At 40.2% G+C, this 22,638-nt stretch overlaps 1 protein-coding gene across 1 annotated transcript; it reads left to right on the top strand.

The window, feature by feature from the left end:
• The first annotated feature begins 12,598 nt into the window (after nt 1-12,598).
• Nucleotides 12,599-18,354, top strand: MRPL53 (mitochondrial ribosomal protein L53). The gene is made up of 3 exons (XM_050891716.1): nt 12,599-12,845; nt 14,345-14,457; nt 16,164-18,354. Exons 1-3 carry the CDS (start codon nt 12,757-12,759, stop codon nt 16,289-16,291), a joined length of 330 nt encoding a protein of 109 aa, XP_050747673.1. The 5' UTR covers nt 12,599-12,756; the 3' UTR covers nt 16,292-18,354.
• Nucleotides 18,355-22,638: the final 4,284 nt, after the last annotated feature.

The following is a 22,638-nucleotide window of genomic DNA, read 5'->3' as shown; positions in this document are numbered from 1 at the left end:
AGGAGATGTTGAATCCATACCACAATTTCTTCTTTCCTAACACCCATGTTACTTCTTCATATCTCACAATTACGTTTTTTGATGCCACATGATAACGAAACACCATGCAGTTGAAGTTCTCCTCTGAAAAATTCTAAACTGCCGTGAGTTGAAATATTTATAGCTTTTACTCAGCAGATCAAAACCATACCTGGTACAGTAAAGCCCTGTAGTAACTCTTAGGGCAAGCCACAAGAGGAGTCTTTAGCTAGGAGTTGTCTTGCAGGTGAAGCCCACTCTGCTCTAGAGCTGCACAAAATTCTTACCTTAGCGAGTTGTTTGTGCATAGCAATGGCCAGACTGGTCAACTGGGCTGGCTCATGGGAAAAAAAAACCCAACAGGTTAAAGATAGGTTCTTGTTCGTTGTGCTTGGGAGCTGGAGAGATCTTACTTTCTCATAACAGTGTATGAAATTCATCCAGGCAGGCAAGAAGGAATGAATAGATTTTATATCTAACTGGGAAGGCATGGCAGACAAGCTGTAAACTGAGGTAATTTGGTGACACTGTTGACAGCATGTTCAGCCATTCCGACATCATCTAGCGGCTAAGTTCTACCAACAGAGTTAGGTTGACTTGTCAACAACTATCTTCACTAAAATCTAACTCACAGGCTGATGCCATTTGTTTACTTTCATTCTGCTTGTTAGATTGGGGCATGAAGAAGAAAATCATATTCCCAGAAAATCCTCCAAATCTAGCTGCATTCCTCACTTGAAATTATTTATCGCTGACCTTTCCTTCTCACATATAAGAGAATATTTTACAAGCTATCAGTTCTTTTCTGACCTGCCATAACAATAATAACACTAATACATATTCTATCCCCCTTTATTTTTATTATTGGATATGCTGATCTCTACTCATGAACCAACTGCACACTCCAAAGAAAGATTGAAAAATACACAAAAAATTAAAAATATTCATTCATTTCCTCTTTTGTAGATCTTGGCAGATAGACTTTTAATGAGACTGAATTCTGTTTCGTTTCCTAATACCAGAATCTTATGTTGTAAAAACCTTACTGAAGAGAGCTATGATTTTTGCGAGATCAGTCCAAATTTATTCCCATCTCCAATTAATTAAATTACAATATTTGCTATGCTTACAAGATCCAGCTATGTAAGTGCACTTTTCAAGACATCCTTTGGAGGTACTTTGGGATATCCAAGTCATCTGCACGGGCTGGCAGACACGACATGGGACTTATGGGAAGAGCTGCACCTTCCCATAAGGTGGGCAGCTGGAGGCCAGGCAGGATGCATCCATGGTCTAAAATAACAGTAAGCACCCATGCACAAACAGCTGAATCCTGTCCAGAAGTGGAGCACTGTACCACTTCTTTTTTCACTTGGATCCTTTTGAATCTCTGCATTAGTTCAGCAGAAGGAGAGATGAACCCATTCTTAAAAACAAAAGGCAGAGAGGGGGATGTCACTGTGGCCAGCAAGAGTTTTCTCCTGCCATCATTCTTCATCTTCCACCAAAGAAATCCAAAGTCAGCAGTCTAGTCAAGAATGTTTCCAGGCTGCTGTAAGGAACAGGGAAGTTAGGAGGCAGTAGGGAAGTCCTGCATCCTTTAAACACACAGCACTGGCTGTAACTAGCTTGCCGCATTTCAGTCATAGAATACTTTCTGGAGTTCTGGTGATCAATGTTCCCCCAAAGCAAAACAGCCAGCACCCAGTAGAAGCAAGAAGTACAGCAAAGAAAAAAATGTGGGGTTCCTTTTACCTTACATTTGCTTATCTTTGTCACACATGTTTAGGACACTAGGAAAAGAAATCAGGGTAGCACAAGTCTTACAAACAGGATGATAATGTAGAAAAAAACCAGAGACACTTGGGTGGACAGGACCAATTAGGCAATCTATACCTGCAAGGAAAGGAATATCCTTGCAACAGCAATGATTGCAATAAAAGCACACAAAAGACTGATTCTTTCTTCTTCAAATGCAAATAAGACTTGGAGCACATTGTGGCATGTGGCACGCATGTCAGGGAAATGAAAGGCATCTGATATTTGCTTAGCTTCCAACAAAAGAGTAGCATTTTGGCACAGCCTAAGTGGCATAGAAAAGCAGGTGTGAGGTATGAATTTCACATTACCTGCTTCTATTGCCAGCATTACATGCTCTGTTACTTTAGTTGGAATCTCACATTTAGAGGGCCAAAAAATGACATTGTGAAACATCCAAGAGAAGAATTACACAAGCTCTGGTTGTTCAGCTGAGTGCCAGTTTAAGAAAATGCTTTCTGGGAAAATCCATTAAAGCAAATCTGATATGACTTGTCTAGCTGCAAAATACAAGTGAGCTCCACATAGTGTTGGCACAATTAGACACAGTCATCATTTCTTTGGCACTCAGCGTTTTTTAAGGAATTCATACTAAATTGGTATTAGTTAGAAGGCTATTCTGGCATTAAAGAGTTTTTATTTAGTTGTATCCAAAAATTTCAACAAGCATTTTGAACTAATGTCACCCGGATAAATTTAATGGCAACTACCCATTGACTCTAAATGAGCACAGGTTTTGTAGTTGACCAGTGCCATCCCAGAAACAAGCACAGAGAGACAGGTTAACATGCCTAAACATGTTTAATATGCAGGGGAGGTTTTGGATGAATCTCTCCCTTGTCTGCACACTCCCTGAGCACAGGAAAGCAGGAGGGGAAGGGACCCAAATGCACTTGCTGAACAAAACTCTGACCCTATGAAGTCAGCTCCCATGGCCTCAAAGAGGCTCACCCAGGGAGTCACCGATCCCTGGGCTACCTCAGGAAGGGCTGCATTTTGTCACAGAACACCAGTGGATTCAATCGATGTACACCAGCATAAGCCTGGGTCCCTGTTGCAATGAAATATTAGCGATGGAAAGCATCAGATCCTTCTGCACGAACTCTGGTGCAATATACAGGTAGGTGCCCATGGCCACCTGATGCATTTCCAAGGCACCATCAGCCTGATGTATTTCCAAGGTTGGTGTGTGTCTTTCATTATCAAACTGCTGAAAATCATATAACATGACATTGGCTAATTATTGGGGCTTTTTTGTTCCTACTCTATTGGTTACCTGACTTCAGTAGTTTCTAGATCACAACTCAATAATTAGGTTGGCAGTTTATCCCATTTCACTCTTCTGCGCCAGTATTAACCTTTGCCATTAATCAGCAGTTTTCAAGCAACTTACTTCTTCATTTTGATACTGTAATTGATACAATATGTAAAGGCTTTAAAGCGTACCTATTTAACTGAGACATCTCTTTACTGAATGTCACCTGGAATAAAATGTCTTTTTCAGCTCACTGCATCCAGTATTTCTCTGGAACGGTAACCCTACATGAAGGTAAAATAAAGCATCAGCCTTTTCAGCCAAGGTTTCAAGCACTGGCTGAGCAGTGCTGCTCGGATCACATCAGGCGCCCAAAGGGTCAGAGCAATCCCTTCAACATATTGATACCAGCCAAAGGAATTGATAACACTTTTGTATTTCATCTAGATGTTATGTATTTTCATGCATACTCTTGTGCTGTGTGAATCCTACAGAAAAAGTGCATTTGTGAAAGCAGACTAAGACTGCTTCACGTGTGACTACTTTTCCTAATAGAAAAGTTTCATAAATACATAAAACATGTTACCATTCCCATGGCACTTCTCTTCATATAGCTTCCTGATTTTTGCTCCGAGAACTTGATCATTCTCAAGTAATGTGGAGCCAGTTACGCATATATTTAAACCTGATGTTGATAGAAAGAGCAATTTTATGCAAGAGTGTGCAGTGTCACTCAAAAATTAGCAGTTTTAGTAAAGTTGGTGGTGGCTTCAGCAAGTTGCTTATGAGGATCAGAATCCTGATCAGCCATTTGTCTTCTTTGTAAAATGAAATTTTAGCAACACAGAGAATGGACAATGGTTTAGACTTGTATTTCTTTGAGTACAGCTTCTTTCTGGCTCCATCTGTCTTTGAGACTCCTTTCGGCATAGTTCCCTCCTCTGTCTTGCCTTCCCCACATTTCTAGGATGAGAAGGCAGCAGCCTAATTTCTTTAGATAGAGAAAATGATAAATGTTTGTAGTTACTAGCTGCTACTAACAACAAATTTGGAAACTGCTGGCTGCTGTTAGATGGTGGGTGGTAGTTTTGGGGCTCTTTAGCCACCTGCAGCTCTCAAGCTGTTCAAGTGTGATTTGTTATGCTGGGGCTGCATCCATGAGCAGAGGGAGGCTGCGCTAACATGGGGCCGACTGGTTAATATGAATATGTAGCAGCAGGAGATCCAGGAGAGACTGCTGAAGCCAGCATCGCTGGCTTGCAAAGGAGCAATGGGATGCCCTGGGAACCTACTGTCATCTCATGCCCACAATTCCTTGACACTTTGAAGTATGTGGACTCTTTGAAGTATTGTAGGGTTAGGAAGCTGGGTAGCTGTTCCTTCACTTGTATTTTTCTTTTATGACCCCCTTTAAGCCTCTTGGAGGTGCTCCAAGAGGGAGAAAGAGGATGAGTCGTAACCCAGTTTCCAGAAACCTTAGCAACACAACACAGTCAGAACCACAGGTGTGATAAGGACAGTGGAAAAAAAACCCAACAGCTATGATATTCCTAAAGATAATTGGTCTTTACTGAGGAATTGTACCATTAAAGAGTAAAAAATTGCATTATTGACATAAGTACAGTGAAAAATATGGTAGAGAAGCAATATCTGAAAGCAATATAAGTGATTTCCCCAGAACCTGATCTTCTAGAAGAAAGATTTTACTCATTAAGCTATTGCAGTGATCTATAAACAGATGAGAATACTCTTACAGCGAATAAGGAAGGTGTATAACGTAAAGCAAAAATCCCCTAGTAAGTCCTGTGACATGCTTGAGTACACTCCCCAGGGGCATACAATGTATCAGTGAGACAACACCGATGTTAAAGGTCAGAAATTGTGAACACAAATCACAAAAGGGAATAAAGAAATCTCCCCTCGTGAAGGACATTAATGAGATGAAACTTCCTGTCATATCTTTAGAGTTTATAGGTATTGACTATGTTCTGAAAGCCCCCAGAGGGGGGGAGGCAAGAGTGGCTTATTAAGAGAGTGAGAAGCACAGAGGATTTAAAACTTAAATGCGTCACTACCAAATAGCACAAATCAATAACTGAAATAGATGATATATATTTGTATAAGACTGGGAGAAGAAATCTGTTCCTCTGAGCTGATTACCTCTGCTCAATCACAGACAGTTGGGTGAAAGCCCCACAAAAGGCAGAGCTGGGTTGTCGGCTACTGCAGGCAGCGCAGGGTAAGGCGGCAGAGACCTTTGGCTCATCACAACTATTCCACGGGAGCTGTCTGCTGTCGTAAACGTATTTTGTGAGATGCCACAGGCAGTTGCCTCTTTGCTGTGCACTGCTGCCTTTCTCAGATGGTGTGCTCCTTTTTGTGCAGTCACGGCAAGAGCATCACTCTTACTAGTTTGGACAACGGAGTGTCTGCGGAGACAAACCTGTTTTGTGCCTGTAGCATGGGAGTGGACTACGAAGAGTCAGACATCACCTTAATTCTAGTATTGCCAGTAAACCCAGCTACCACTGTACAAGGGACACATATACAAGGACAGCTTGTGTCCCCCAAACCTCACATTGTTACCGTACCTGGAGTCAACATGGTACTGATGCATTTTGCAAGAAAAAGCCTCTTTGGAAAACGCTGTTTTACTGTTTCTTTGGTGATATGGACTTGTTGGGAGGGACTGCAGTAGAGAGTAAATGAATGGACTCCCTCACTGAAGGCATGATGGAGATGATTGACTAAATGTGGCTAAGTTCAGAGTTTCTCTGCCTTCGTTTTGAAGTGGTTATCCCTTGAGTATTTGCTGGAATATCTGTAGAGCTACTTTCGTATGGTAATACCTGGTCACAAACATTTGATTTTCACTAAGTTTCTCAATGAGGCTTTGATAAGCAAAGACAAACTTGCTTACTGCTAGAAATGATCTTTGGAAAATAAATTATATTTACAATTCTTAATCTCTTATCTTTATACATTGCTAATTAATTCATTAAAAAATGGGAAAACAGCATAAAAATAAATGTATTGCAAACATTTCTAGTTTTATAGTGTTGATTCATCTGGATAATTTTTATCAATCAATACTAGAGAGGGAAATATGACTGACCCAAGTGAAATTTGATCCAGCAATTTCAATATGTGAACAAAAGCATTATACGCACAAAACTAAACACAAGTGTTTGAAATCTCTGACTCATACATTCTCTGTTTAATATGTATATACTTCACACAAGAAAGTGAATAAAGGTAAGAATTGAACTCGTTATCCTGAGGGCCCTGAGATGTTTAACTTAGCTAATGTAGTTAAAGAGGGATGAAATGCAGATATGCTGTCAGTAATTCAAGACCAAGCAAAAATTGCCATGATTTCTTCTGGTTTGAGTGATACAGAGAAGAATCTTTGATATTTTTAAAACATGAAGAAATCCTGTCTGGAAAATCTAACCATTTGGAACTAGCCTAGTATCCAACACTCTGCTATCTCATATTGTCGGGGCTGAACAGTGACCACTTACACCATGGTGATTAATCTTTACTGATCTGTGGATCCTCACAATTTTCAAGTGGAGATTGAGACTCCTTGATCCTGACTGGAAGTCTACCAACAGTAAGAATTATATTTTTAAAATAATCCTTCATGAACCCACTACAAATAGTCCACAGATGACTAAGGGTCCACAGGTTGAAAACCACTGCTTTAAGAAATGATACTTGCTTCATTCCTGTATTAACTGGCAATATATGCTTAATTAAAATTCACCAGTTTTGCTGTTTATATGGCATTCCATATTCCTAATTTCATCTGTGTAACGTAAATTCCCTGGGAATACCTATCTAAATTGTTATCTGCTGCCTATTGTTTATATAATGTAGCTTCTGTATGTGTAACAACTCCTGCATTATCTTATTTGTTCTCCTCTACCTTCTGACATGCTTACTTCAATTAGTACAGAATAATGTAATTATTACACTATTATTATAATCACATAAGGAGATATCTGACAAATACTTCAAAATAGCTCAGATCTTTATTCTGCTAATTGCTGCAGTAAGTCTGTGTATATCATTGACTGCATTGCATCTGGAATTCTTGAGTGACACCAGCTGAATCATACTCTTCCTGTGCTATGCAGGCTTTTAACCAAACATACCTCCGTTATTCTAATATAATGTAAGATCAACAGATTCATGATCCAGTTGCTAGGGGTTTTGGTGTGGTTTTTTTTTGTAACTGAGCATGGGACTGCAAACATAGAATGAGCTTCATGTGAAGGATGTTGTGGCATATTTAAATTTACAATAGAGAATATTTTTATCACGGCCTCTCAGTAATGCAAACTACCTTTATATTGGAATTACAATACTAAATTTAGTAGCATGTCACTGATGTCAATATGTTTTCAAGTTTAAAGAAATATGGTCTTCTAGTCACATAGGTGGTAAGAATTCTTTACAATGACTCTCTTGAGGATACCTTTTACTTATGTTAATAAATAGATAAAATGACATGAAACTAGTTACAGAAAATGGTTAGATAAAAATCCCCTATTTTGATATCTAGTTCCTTTGTGTCTGCTGACTAGACACTTCATGTTTCAACTTTTATCTGTGTTAAGTAGGTACTCTATGGCTTACATGTATGTAATACCTAGATACCTTCTTGAAGTCTATAAAAATAGAAGTTAAAACTGGTGCATAAATAAGCTTGTAGAATATCAGGTGAAAGTTCTTGCCATGGAAAGAATTAAAGTATATAGAGAGACTATCTTGGCTGGTCACCACGTTCAATTGAGCAATATTATTATAGTTTGCTGACAATACTAATAACTTAAGACATCAATCTATAGGCATGGCTATTCTTAGCAGAAGATAATGAAAACAAACTGCTTTGCTTACAATGTTCGCAACACCGAAGTATGCCCTTAGCAGAGCAGTACAAATGTCAATATGCTGCTGAGCTCCTCAAAATCCGTAACAAGTTATCCAAAGCACAGACAAACCTTCAGGAAGTCTTTGAAAATATAGATCAAATTCCAATACAACTGCTTTCTCCAAATTCTGCACTTCTGGAAACCTGTTCCCTCTTAGATTATGACAATGTCTCTGTTAGAGTTAGGTCTGTCAAATGGGAACGTACCTGTGACCCGTGAGTCACTGTGTGCAAGGACCTTTAAACTAAAACTATACACATTTAATCTACCTGGAGTTTCAAGCACAGATTCCAGACCCCAGGGACTCAGGTGCTAACCTTGGGTTGTTGCCATTCACTTAATCTCATCTTTGTGCCTTGTGCTATTATGATAATGGACTTTCTTTGCTGGAAGCAACTGCGTATTTTAAATCAACATAAAAATCCAAATGATAGCTGCAGGTATTCAATGTAGCATTTATTAGGCAGGGAAGAAAAACAGATGAAGTAAAGCTTTTGCTCTATCTCATATGAAGGTGTAGCTTGAAAAACTTCAGTATTATCCTCGAGAAATTAAGTTACAAAACTCAGGAACTGGCACAGTATGTTCTCAGCCAGTTAAATGCTGCATATTATTTTAGCAAACATTTCTGCTGGCAGTTGTTAACCTCAGGCAATAGAAATACATGTTTGCAGAGGAGTAAAGAGCAACTAGGGAATCTCTTTATTCACTCCCATAAAAGCTTTTCTTAACTTATATGCAGAGTTACTATTTCAGAATTAGTTATAAACCAAGCTCATTTTAAGTGGCACCTTTGCTAGTTGAGTTTAGTTTTATTTCTGAAAACCACATTAACAGCATACAACTATTAGTTGATTTATAAATTATATGCAAAATTGCTAGTATTATTACTATAAAACTATGCCTGACTTCTACAATTTTCAGAGAATAAAGGACCTTTAGGAGCTCTTCTCTTTGGGGAAATATTTAAAAAATTCAGTAACTGACATATGGTGTAAGAATATTCAGTTCAAAGGAAGAAACAAAACCAGACAGAAAACACAGATTGGTTTATATTTTTATGACTATAAGCAGAGTTCCTCCAGTATGGTAGGGGATTCATCCCAACATGTCCTTCAATGTGGCTCTAGTATTTTATAATGGCTTCCTACAAGTCCTTTGTGATCTTGACTGTCTCTGTCCGTGGCTCTTAGGAAGATGGGCTCCATGATACTGCACTTGTCAGAGTGTTTTTCTGTTTCCAGAAATAATTTGTTTCTACTGTCAGGCCCAGCACACTGTCTTTCTCAAAGAGCCTCTTCTGGGTGGCCATCTGGAAGCATCACCTCAGTGCAAAACAGGCAGGCTGCTGGATTTGTCTTGGCTCACTTCTCCTCAGTACTGGCCACTGCCCTGAAGGCAGCATTACATTTTATTCCTGGACTACACAGCATTATAACTAGATTTGCAAACATGACATTTTGATTGCTGAATTCTGGGCCTATTGACGTTTGTGACAAGACTCAGAGAAAGACCCAGGAAAAAAAGGATAAAGATGCAGAGGAAGGAATCAGCTGAGGACAAGCAGAGGTAATGATCCAAGACTTCAGAACCAAGTAAGTGCACAGAGGTGTAATACCGTACCTGAAATGCAGCATTGAGAGCCCTCTCTCATGCAGTGTTTTGGAAGAAGAATGGGAAAGACCACCAGATTTTAAAGGAAGAAATGAGCTGAAGAGCAATCAAAAGCCAGAGCCAAGGTACTAAAACCAGATACGGCCAAACTATGGAGAAATTAGATTTCAAAAGCTCTGAAATATGGGCCTTTCTATAGTCATAAAACGTTACAGAAAATGAAAGTAATAAGTAAGAAACAGGGGTAAAAGCGGAAGAATCCTCCCTGGATCTAAGAGAGCTGGAGGATCAATGAGAAAAGAGGAAAACTGACTTACTTTAATTAATATTACAGTCTTTTTCTGCCTGTCTTCATAATTAAAATGTAAAACATGGCTGCATTTTTTCCTTGCCATGTATGGTGCTTAGATATAAATCATCCATGGGCTCGTGACTACACTTCAGTGAAACTAATGACATGAAAGTCTGTAGACTTGGGATGAGGCAGCATTTATAATAAAAAAAGATCAACCTGGTGAAAGGAATACTAAAATTGTTTCTATTACAACATTATAACTTTTATGCTTCTTCATGTTACCATGCTTTAGGAATATGTATAATTATCACTAGGTATAAGAATCATGAATCATTCAGTTTCCCAAGTACATCCCCAGAGAACAGTCTCAAATGCAGACATTTGAGAGTTCCCAGATTACCTGCTGGAGCTGGAGAGACTGATTCAAGGTCTTTCACAGAAAAATTATCGTCAGCTTTCCTGAAATGGCATTTAAATATTGTGCTTCAGAGGTCAGCTGGAGTTACTCTGGTGTAAATCGAGGGTAGTCCAACGCACTGGGGTTAACCACCACCTGGGTTTAAAGGCAGATGAAGAAATGTTTGGGGTTTTTTAAATAGCTGTGTCACTTTGCTGTTTATCTATCTAATTTAGTAACTGTAAAAGTTAGCATTCTCACCAGAATTATCATCAGCTAAAACTATTGCATCTAGAGTAAGTGTTGAGAAAGACTTGGTCGTCCACAAGCAAGGTAGCATCCAAGGATGGGATATTCCTACTCATGGGATGAGTAGGAACCCTTGGTTTCATTTCACAGATAAAGTCTATTCTTTGAAGGGAGGAAGAGAACACAGGGCCTTTCAGTTACCAGATTCCTGTTTTTTTCATGTTATTGCGAATCTCTCTGACTTCAAAAAATTAAAAATTAGTTTGAAAAAGCAGAGGTCGTTCTCGATTATTCCAAACAGATGGCTTAAGGGGAAAGATGCAACTTTTACTGCTGACAATAAATGTTAAAAAGTTAACCAATCTGAGCATGGAAAGGAGTAAACAAAATTTTCTCTTCATTTAATTGTGCAATGTAAGCTAAACATTCTTCATGAAATAACTATCAAAATGCAATAAGAGCAAATATAAAACTGTTTTTGCCATGCATAAGTAAGTCAGTAAGGCCATCGTACTAACAGTGTAGAGAATGGAGCCCTTCCTTAGAAAAATCAGTGATCATTCTTTCTTCCCCAGTCCTTTGCTGATGTTATTCCTTCAGTGCTGCCATAGAAGCTAATGGAAATTTTGCTACAGATTTTAAATGGACTACATCAAGCTCTTCGTGTAATAATGAAGAAAGGTATGTTGAAATTTTGTAAGTTACTTTTGCCTTCTAAATGTAAAATACTCTATTTACCTGGTCCTGTATCTGGTCCTATTAAATAGGAAAAATTCCTATTTAAATCAGCCATTTATTGGTTACAGTGGAGTCTTTCAAAAGATATCTCACAGAAATGTATTTTTCCCCATAAGGGAAGACTATGATATATATAAAAAAAGATAATAAAAACATTAAAACTGTATTGACTCCACTGTGTTTAGTTCTGCTATGTAATTTCTCTTGGCTAAATCTCAGCGAAGAGGATGATTTTTCCCAATGACTATGATTTTTTAAAAAAAGAGGACTTCCAATAAACAAGCTTCTAAAAATAGGTTACCCATTACGAGGGATGCTTGATTTTTAATGCAGTTCTTGTAGATCCGAAGCGAGGGTCTGTACTGACTATTCCACAGAAACACACAACGTGTGTTTAAATGCCATCGCTACCGGGTTTGTTCCATCCCATCCCCAGCCCTCGCTGAGATCTCGGTGCTGTCGGCAGGGCGCAGCGAGCAGACCGCTGCAGCAATTTATCAGGGAGGTTTCTGCCACCTAGTGGGAAACACACACCTGACACCGACCACGCCAACATCCAGACCCCTTTGTTTAAAGGCTAGGTGTGCAACCGCTGTGCCTAACCCGTCAGGAAAAAAAACAAAAACCAAAAAACAACCGTATTCACTTCCAGTAGCATTGCCTCTTAGAAGTCTCTCTTCTGCTTGATATATTGCAAAACATTGCCTCGAATTTATCCTTAGCTGTATTGGCTACTCCTTATTGATCCTCATTAATGTCCTTGTCTATTCGATTGTATTAAATAAACTACTTCTGGAAGACTTCAAAAGCTGTCACATCATAGGGATAGATTTAATATAAAGAAAACAAACCCAGTCTTGCTTCTTAAGCTTACAGATACTGTATGCTATAGTTTCCCATAAGCATTACCCCGCGCCCTCTGCCTCCTGCACGCAAGTCTTAACAGCATAAGGGCCTGCTACTTCTGCTTCACATCCCAGAGGAAGTCTTTTATGTCAATTTTATGTCAATTTTATGTCAATTTTATGTCAAAAGTGTGCGGTTTTTTTCCCTGTGTTAGAGAGTCAAGGGAGGAGCCGGGACAGGTTGGTCAGTTGGTCCCTCTCCCTCCCTCAGCCATAAATGAGCCCGGCCCCGAGCGCCTCGCGTTATTAAATGAGGCTCGTAGGGCAGGCAGCCGGCATCCCACCAAGAGCAGAGACAGGGCACACAGGGCACACAGGGCACGCAGGCTCCACGCTGCCGTGCCCGTGGCCTTCCGCCCCCACGGCCGCGCAAGGCGGGCCGCAGGGCGGGCGCTGACAACACCCCGAGGGGGAGGCCGTTGCGGACTACATTTCCCAGGTGCCTGCGGGGCGGACGGCACGCCCGCCTCCATTTCCCGCCTCTGCGAGGGGGCTGCTGGGAGTTGTAGTAGGGGGGCAGAAAGAAGATGGCGTCCAAGATCCAGGTGGTGCTGCGGCCGGTGAAGAGTATCGTGGTCCGCTTCTGCCCCTTCGAGTCCAACGTGGAGAGCACGAGGTGAGGGGGCTGCGGGGGTAGCGCCGGCCCCGGCCCCGCGGCGGCCTGGGCATGCTCTGGCCTTCGGGCCCGCGCCTGGTCGGGAGGCCTTGGCTGGGCTCCCCTATCTGTAAACCACCCAGCGCCCTTCCTGCGCCCGGGGCGTGGGTTCTGTACGTTTCACGGCAGGTGTGGGGGCCGGACTTTTTGCCTTTAATTTTATGTATTTGGGGGGTAGAGGCTGGAGTTCTATGTGCCCGCCGTGCGGCCTGTGCCCCAGGCCCTGCCGCAGAGCCCAGGCATGGCGAGGGGCACAGGCCTGCTCCCCTCCGCCCGTTGGTGCGTGGAGGGTTCCCGAAAAGCAGGGAGAGCGGCCGCCCCAGCCGGCTGCTGCCCAGGTCGCAGCAGTGGCAGATGCAAAACGAAGCCGTTAAAACTGCTGTCACTGCGGTGCCCTGGGACTTGCTGTCACTGTAGCCAGCAAAAGTAAGAAGATGTCCTGGGAGCAAATCATGAGGGAAATGGCAGCATCTGTTGTCCCCTCTCTGGAGAAGAACCTCCTTTTCCCAACCTTCTGCATCTGCTGTACTTTAACTTTCATGATCTTGGTCTTTGAGGGCTTGCGTTTATCAGGGCTTTGTAGCTTAGTCTAGGCAGAACCTTCACGTTTCAGAATGAGAAGATGCTGTGTTTGTTGTAAGGGTTCTGTTTATGGTGTTGCCAGGATGCACACAGCATTCATTCTGTGCTGAGTTTTGGAGGATCTCTGTGCCTAAGTGTAGACCCTTGCATGTAGGCACGTGCATTTAGCTTTACCAAACTACCCAGGGAGATGCCCCTCTCAGTTGCTGAGCCTGTAGGTGAGGGTCTGTAATCACTAGTCCAAATGCTAGTAATGGGAGAGAGAAGGGACAACAGCTGCTGCTCTATCTTGGTAATTAACTGTTGGAGAAATCCAAGTAATTATGCTTCTTGAGTGATGTAGGTTCTGCACCAAACAATTGTAAAATGTCATTTTGCAATGGCTTTACAGACACATCTACTTTTGAAATGAACTTAGTAACACAACTTAACTTAGAATGCCTTTAACCTGCCAGAATGTCAAGTAGCTGTCATGCATTTCAGAAATCTGGAGGAGATAGATGATGTTAAATAAATAAATGCTGTCTCAAACCCGAACAATAAAACATTGGCAAGCAACCGGTGTATAAAGAAAAATGAAAATGACTTTGCTGATTTTTTTGATTATTGTTACTCACCCAGCAAAAAGTGCATACACTGAATTTTTGCAAAATTCTTCAGTATGCTTTTTACATGTTAGCATATAAGGACTATCCATTTGGATTTTTAAGAGTGATTATCTCATAAGAAGTAGCTGTCTGAAATTATTAAATACAAATCCTATTTTATTTATACTTCTGTTGCCTAGCAATATCAAGATATTAAAATTAGTTTTAGAAATATTCTTACTATAATTTCTATCTACAACATACTTAATATATTTTCAAATATATTTTCAGAAAATTTCTTGGATGTATAAACCATAAAAAAATCCAGGCCACTAATAGAAACTGTGAAGTGACTGCTGACGTGAGACATGATGGGTCTGAACCACTTGTAGATGTTATGTTTGGTAAGGAGCTCATTTTTAATCTTGACAAAAAAAAGACCTTCCGGGTTTGTGTTGTTACGATGTTATTGTCTTCGCTATGATTTTTTTTTTACTGTGGTTACTTTTGTTTGGTTCTGGTCCATAACTACATGTTGTGCAGCTGGGAGGAAGAAAGGAAGAGGGAGTCACTGACAGCCTGACATCTAGATAAATGTGTATCTATGTCTTTGTACTGCAGTTAGATCTGGTGGATCTTAGATCAAAGAACTGACTTAACTTTAGGGTTGAGTCTACTTTTTAGTGACATACTTGTGTGACCTTGCAGTCAGGTACAATTCCAGGGAGGTAAGTGTAGCTCTGTTTTAACGTAAGAATCTGTTCACATTCTGTAATTTTTTAATGTTATCTGTGGTGGAGGCATCTCAGTGTTGAGAACAGACAAGTAGAATACCTTTAGTTGCTTTATGCAACTGAGTAACTTACTGCGCAGTTTGAAGGAACTGCTCATATGGGTAAGACCATACATGTGCAGATGGACGTGCAGGATGAGGTCAGCTGATGTACAACAAATTTCTTGGTTTCCTTTGAGGGTATAGTGAGCAGGCAGGGAATTGATGGTGGAAATTTCATCAGTTCTGGAAGCGGCCCATATTCTAGGCTGTGAACAGATGGCTCTAATGTGCTTTTGTCCTTTTCTCTGGCTGCATCTTCTTTCCTGCTGTGCTGTAATGGACCAATATGTCATGTAGCCCATTAAAGTTTTCATTATTATTGATTCTTGCTACCCCCTTTTCTTTAAACTTCCATATATTTAGTGAATTGGTAGAAATGTCAAGAGTGTTGAATGTACTTCATTTTGCTTAGGAAAGTCTAGTTATTTCAGTGTTGACATTGCTTGTTTCTGCCTCCCCCATGCCTCTGTCTTTCCCATCCTTGTCTCTAACTGTGATGTATTAAGACTTAAGCAGTAAAGCTTAATGTTTTTCACAGTGTAAAACCAAAACAATTGATTTCACTAATGCCAAGAGCTACAGCTCTGAACTCTTCGTTTTCTAAGAGCTGACTATTTTCCAAGTGAAGAGTTTGCAGCCCTTATAGTTGGCAAACATGGGGCTGGAACTTGGATGCCATGCACGGTATTGCATTATATGGGTTTGAGTATGGCTTTTGTATTTGCAAATCTTCCAAAAATAAATAATTAACTTAGGTACAATACTTAACTTCTACTGCCTCCTCCCTGTTTTAAAATAATTTCTTTCAGAATTTTAGAAAACCTAGTGCTATTTTTTTTTTTTTTTTTTTTAACATTATAACCACCAGATTGTGTAAACCAATTTGTTGTTTTGGCTAAAGAAGTAAGTTAAACGGACCATAGACAACATGCTGCTAAAATGCTGAGCCATGTGTGGAAATTATGCCTTCGAGTGCCTTCTGTGCCTTCTGTTAGATGACTTTGAGGGCATAGTATGAGCCATTCTCATCAAATATGTGTTCTTACTATAGGTGTATCTAGACAAATGTTTCAGATTTTTCAATAATGCAATACAGAAATGAAAAGTGTGCAGTTTAAGTTGGTGGTGCATAATCAGATTCCTTGCTAAGTGGAGTACTTTCTAATCAGACAAGATGAACAGGGTGTTTGGTTTTATATGTACAAAATAGAACTGCACACTAAAGCAATTGTGACTTAGACTTTGTGACTTCTTTAAACTTTTTTCCGTTTACAGCTGATGGAGAGCGATTGATAATGAAGGGAGCCAACTTGACGACAATAGAAATGTTAAAAGCATTGGGGTCCAGATGTAATGCAAAAGAGCTTAAGGAAGAACAGAAAAGCAAGAAGAAGAGTCCCTGAAGAACAGAAAAACAACTGTGTTTGCATTTACATGTGTTGAAAACAGCAGGCTGCACAGAAGGCTTTTCTCCTATGCAACAAAATCTGAAAGAGGGAGATGGCCAAAACACTAACAAGTTTAACATGCAGCAGAACGAACCATTTGAATGTTCCTTGTCTTCACCTGAAGGAAAACCCAGTGGATCAACAAATCTTCTTACGCTAGTGGCTCAGAGTGGCTTAAGATGCATGAATGCGTCTTTCTAAGCAGCTCTCTCTGTCGTCTGCGTGTCTGACTAGTATCACATGTATTTGCATATAAATGTGAATAATGCACATTAGCTATTAAATATTACAGTGAAGACAGATCTCTTTGGACATTATTTCCTACAAAATTTCTGTACAGTGGAATGCAAAATATTATTAGAGTGGTTATTATTTTTGAAATTATTAAATACAAAAATTTGAAGAAAACTTTGAAAGTATTCATCATTGACTTAGCTGAGGGACAGCAAGCTGTAAATACAGAGTGGATTTTGTAATACTATGTTTATAATACATCTGTTGCTAAGTCCCTGCCGTTTTCTTCCTCTCTTTTTCAAGAAAGTGTGAAATTTGCTAAATGTAAATTTAACTCAGCAATTAAAGGAACAAGGTAATGGGACTGTGAAAACACAGCAGAGCTACTTATACTGCATAAAAGTAGCTAAGTTTAGCTCAAAGGGAAAAGTAAGTTGGGTTTTTTTGATAATTGGAGAAAAGGGCTATCTTTGAAGGTCAGTTTTGTAATATTTTTGTCACTTTTGGGAGATTTCATTAAATATTTTATGAAGATCAAAGGGAGAGCTTTATTTGGTGTTTATAGCCCTATATCCAACCCTGTTATTTATTAAAGTAAGTGCTTAGGTGTCTCATCTCTATTGCAAAGCTCTGTAGGTTTGGGAGGGTTGATCTCTCCTCAGGCTGTGCAGGTGAAGGTGTCAACTGCACATATATTTCATATGCATCAGTTTTGTTCTAGTTCAATTCATAATGAAAATGTAATAAAAGTTCCAGTTTTGAGAATTGCAGGTGCAGTACTATTGAGAGGCATTAGTTCTACCTGTTGTTAGTCAGATGCCTGACTTCTATAAAATTGTATTACGTACATTTCCAAAATGGCACAAATCTGAAACTAGTTTTACCTTACTTTAGCCGAGATTTGTAAATGGACGCTGTCCTTTGTGAAAGCAACATTGTTTTAAATAGCACTGTCAAGGTAGCTCTTTGCAACTTCTTCACCAGGATGCTCAAGTCAAGGTGATACCTTATTTTGGAGAAGCAGAGCTGTGCTAAAGATGTTTGATGATATTTTATGGTGGCCTCCTCCATGTGTTTGCAACAAATAGAAGAGAGAGAGATAAGATGATTGGGGCAGATGGGTCAATGAAATTTAGATGTGGGAACAACAGATGTGAATGATTTAGTCTGGAATGAATACCTTCTCTGCAGTCTGTTAGGCTATCAACTCTTCCAAGTGGTTTCAGAGTGCTGAGCTCCTGAACCTGCTACTGAGCTCCCTTCTAGTGGAGGAGTTACAAGAACATCTGAAACTGAGAGGATTTTAAATCCTGTCAAGCTAGAAAAATATCTTAAAAAGTGGACCAAATAGAAATAAGGCTGTTCAAAGGACAGTTTCGGTTTCTTCCCCCCCCCAGTTTAGAAGACCACTGTGTGCCATGACTTTACCTGAAGAAGCCTTACAGGGAAAGTGAGAATTTTTCAAGTGGAAAAACACTGCAGGATTATTCATTCCCTGGTTAATTATATATTCATACGCTCAAAAGCCCTCTTACTGTAATATATCAGTGATTTTTGTGATTTTTTTTTTAGTTTTTTATTTGACAGTATGTACAATGATGACAGTGTGTAAAACTTGTGTCTAAATGTGAAGCACTTACATCCATCTTAAGTAATTAGCCATCTGTAAGTACTTAAAGAGTAAAACAGAGGTTAAGTAATACTAAGTTTCTGTCGTGTTTATATTGGCCCAAGATTGGGGTTTATTTTTATGAAGAGAAAAGGGAGAAAAATGAAGATCCTAGTTCAGGCTTTTTATAGCCAAAATAAATCCTATCCACTATTGAAGAAAGGTGATTTTTTTTTTTCTTTACTTGCGTGAATAGGCATCCTGCTGTGTAAAGACACGCTCTTACTAGTGCTTTCATTTTAACCCAGAGATGCCCAGCCTTTTTGCTTAGGTGAGGCCAAAGGCCGTTAACGTAGCCGCTGAGAGATGACTGACAGTTCAGTGGATGAGGTGTTAGCTGATGCTGCTTTTGCTGTGTGTGCTAGTAGTGCGATTTGCAGTGGTAAAACTCCGATATGTTTTGTGCGTGAAAAAGAAGTAATGACTAGGATTTGAATATGTAAGGTATAAAGGAAAACATACAGGACAGAAAAATAAAGCTAAAAATATGCATTCTCAAGACTACAAGATACTGAACTGATAAGCAATATGGGCAAGGAGGTACTCCTTTGGTGATTATTATGCTAATATGTAGAAAATTGCTCTCCCTGTACCATGTAGATAAAGGTACGAATTTATTTTTCAAGTATGTTAAAGGTAATCTTTAATGAATTTCTCCTCTAAGCATTTAGATAACTTTGCTGCAAGCTGTTCATATGGTATCAATTTCTGCTGCTGTCTGATTGACTGAAACAAAGGCGAGCGACCTGCTGCTCTGACATCTTCCTGACATGCACAGACTAGGGCTGTGGATGTAGAGAGTATTAAGGTCAGTCATGCAGAATAAAGCAGGGCTGGGTGAGCATTGACTTTGCATGTTATTATTCTCCAGCCCGCTAATCTTGATTACCCCACCAAAAATGTGGGCACTTGCCTAAATATAAAAGGAACTGGAACAGGCGCTAAAACCACTAGGATTAACTAAATACAAACACCATGTCCGTGTAGGGTGTCTGATAGCAGGTGATGACATTAAAATGTCTAGATCTCTAATACCTAGAAATTTAAAACAATGGTTAGAATCATCTTAGACCTATTTATGATACAAATACCTATTTATTTAGAAGTTCTTGTCAATGCATAGGGAAAATAATCCTGAAACAGATGAATGTGCCACTCAGATAACACTAGCTGGTCGGGGTGCTCCCTTTTTAAATATCTGCAGCATTGTTTTTAGAAAAAGATAATGGTATCTTTATTAAAGATTTCAACCGGGAGCAGCAGTGTTAGTGAACATTTCCACAGCAAGTTTTAACTACTAGCTGGCCCAACTAAGTACAAAATGGCAATGTCCTGATGCCTTTCTTGCAGGGTAGAAACAAATAGAAACACGCTATCAGAGGTAGTTCATGCATGCCAATGTAAATTCTGTTCCGCAAATTGCGGGGGTCTCAATTTGGGCAATTTTGTGCTACATATTGTGGGAAAAACGGAGTGCAATACAGTATTGCTGTGCAAACCCCACTTGAGGAGTGGAAGATGCTTTAAATCTCAATTATTTTGAAAATGTTGCAATCTAATACATTTTTGCTGCTTGTGAACGTGCAAAAGGTGTCATCTACTAATTTCAGAAAATTGCCCACAAGTATTTGGCCTGTTGGATGTGGAAGAATACATTAGTTTTGGTTGGCTTTTCCTAGTTCTTCACCTCTACTATATGTGAATTTTGAATGACCAAGGAGTTTATATGGTGTACGAAAGCCAAAAAAAAAAAAAAATTAAATCTCCTTGGACTGTATTTAACAGTTCTCAAGACTTTTGCTCCCAAATGTATCTTCTGCTTGTGTACTCTCCCTGTGCAGGTGTACACACCCCTTGCAGTTTAAGAATTGCTGGCTTACTGCCCACCTCATCAACTACATGCGCGACCAGTTTCCCTGGATGCCAGTCCCTGCTTCTCCACTGGGTGGTTGGGCGTCACTTTCAGACTGCCAGGTCACCTATCGGCAGTGCCTCTCCCCGCTGCACTTCCCTCCCCTCCCTTCTCCTCCTCCTGGCGTAACAGTACCAGGAAGGAAAAAGGCTGTTTGATCTCATCCAGTCTCGCCTTTTCCCCCTGGAAGGCCTGATCACTCTTCTGAGCCTTTTTTGTTGTCTGCCAAGAGCTTGCAGTAGCTTCAAGCAGCCGAGAAGCTTTGCTCCTGGTAAACCACTACTTGTTCTCTTCTTCCTGCTCAACCTCGCTCTGTATGCTGAGAAATGTTGGGACAGAGCAGCACAAACAGTTAGAGGTGCAACTTCACTTCTGATCCTCTTTAACCTAACAACAAGTCGTCTTTACATTGAGCTGGCCTCCTCAAGATTTTACAGAACTGAGGCTGTGCCCAGGGATAGATGTTAGAGGTGTGAGGGCAAAGGAGTTGCCGACCTGTTTTGATCATGTCTCCTTAAGTTTCAAAGTGGTACTTGAAAGCAGAGTTATGGCGAGCCTAGAGGCTACCTGACTTAAAGCAGTCTCCTACACACTGGCAGTGTTGCCAGCAGAGGTTAATGGCATATCAAAGGAGATCTCTGCATTGTGCTTCACTGGATGAGGCGAGTTTGACTTGCTTACATATGAAAAGAACATTTGTTTTAAGACAAAAGAGCTGGAGAAAGTGGACCAGCAGACCTGTTTGTGAAGGGAATGCTCGGTCAATAGGAGCAAAGCCTGGGAAAGACGAGTCCTTAGTGGACAGGTTTTCACAAGGCAGACTGGCAATCCCTGCAGGAAGTTCAGAGGACAGACGGGAGGCAGAGCAGCAGGTTCCTCCCTTACTCAGGCACTACTTCCCTGTTTCTGTTGACCCCTCCACCCTTTCAGCGAGGAGTCAAAGACCAGCCTTACTGTAAAAATAGCATGATCAGCATGCAAAGCCAGCAAATTTGTCATCTCAAACACAGTTCTTCCACAGATTCACTGAATTGTCTTTTCATTACTGGTGCATCTGAGTGGTTCAAATCACTTGCATGAATAAAAGAAACGGTAATTATTTTCGTGGAGTTTTTAAAGTCTTTTTTTCTAGGTGCAGCTTTATAGAACTTGTCTTCAAAATCCACTTCTCAAATGAATTTCAAAGTATTTACTGGAAATGGCAAATTTAAGAATCAGATGATTAATTCTTCCTTTCCTTCTCATAGGTAGATCAATATCAAGTTAAGTTGCACATAAAAGTACCAGAATCAGTACCAGAAACTTATCTTGTGGCAGAAGCATAGGAAAAAATCGGGGAACTGCAATGTAATTTCTTACCTCCTTATAGATTTTCTCTGGCCTAGATGTTAGATATGTAAGATCATATGTTGAGAAGGAGTCAAGGATGTAAACCCAAATACCATGAGGCTTTTCAAGTCCAGAAGAGCAAACTAGAGAATACCTGCTGGTCCTGCATGGTTGCCTGAGATGCCAGAGGCAAGAATTTTCTTAGATCTTTTGAACACGAGTCATGTAGTAAACACACTTGGCAAACTTAGTGTGTTGGCAATGGCCATGGGATAATAGTGAAAACTAGCTTTAGCTTCCAAATGTTTTTCCCTAGGTTCTACAGTCCATGAAAGAGGAGGTCTTTTCTGAAAGGCGAGTCAGAACTGGGAGCTAATGCTTGAGCGACACCCTGGAGAGCCCATCTCTTCCTGCTGCGTGCAGGTGTGAGGAGACCTGTGCTTTTTGGCAAAAGCTAGCCTTCATCAACAGTGCCCCGGGGATCTATTTCACACCTAGGCCCTTGTCGCCCCAGGATGAAGTCCTTTGGGAGCCCTGATCTGGTAGGCAGGCTACACATATTCCTAACACCTTACGACAGGATTTTGCTCAACACGAAGAGCAGCAGTTGCAGTCCCTCTCACTCCAGCGCTGCTGGGAAAGGCATTGGTATCCACATCACGCTGAGAAGACCCTTCCTCTGTAGAGGACGAGTGTCAGGCTCTGCCCTCCAGATTTCCATAGCTGTGATGCTCACCTTGGTGACATCCTGAGAATGAAAAGTAGTGCAATCGTTATAACTATAAATTGAACTTTTTTCCTGAGGTTACCTTCACAGTGGTCAACTAATATCCTTAGTAATGAAACTCTACTTATAATATGCAATCAAAAAAATAATGCTTAAACTTTATACACCCCTTTCAAAATCCAGTGGGTGCATCTGTAATTTGTGATTCTAAATTTCATAGGCTAATTACTCATCATTGGTAGAAATATTTATCATTTTTTATTCCAAATCATTTTGCCATTCCTTGTCCTTGCCCTTGTGTCCTTATTGTTCCAGACCACACAGAAAGGACAAAGTCGGGGGTTTTATTTGGCTTTATTTATAGAGCTTTGAGATAATTTTTTGTACGTCTGAGGTTTCTAAAAAGCCATGCCAGAGTATTATCTTTCTGA

Source organism: Gymnogyps californianus, chromosome 2 (genome assembly GCF_018139145.2).
Source record: "Gymnogyps californianus isolate 813 chromosome 2, ASM1813914v2, whole genome shotgun sequence".
NCBI lineage: Eukaryota > Metazoa > Chordata > Aves > Accipitriformes > Cathartidae > Gymnogyps > Gymnogyps californianus.
This window is presented reverse-complemented; position numbering and strand designations above follow the sequence as displayed.

Excerpts from the sequence above, each read along its gene's own strand:
- MRPL53 (XM_050891716.1), top strand. The coding sequence starts at position 12,757 with ATGGCGTCCAAGATCCAGGTGGTGCTGCGGCCGGTGAAGAGTATCGTG. Across the intron at positions 12,846-14,344 it reads TCCAACGTGGAGAGCACGAG|AAAATTTCTTGGATGTATAA; the intron begins GTGAGGGGGCTG and ends ATATATTTTCAG. Across the intron at positions 14,458-16,163 it reads ACTTGTAGATGTTATGTTTG|CTGATGGAGAGCGATTGATA; the intron begins GTAAGGAGCTCA and ends TTCCGTTTACAG.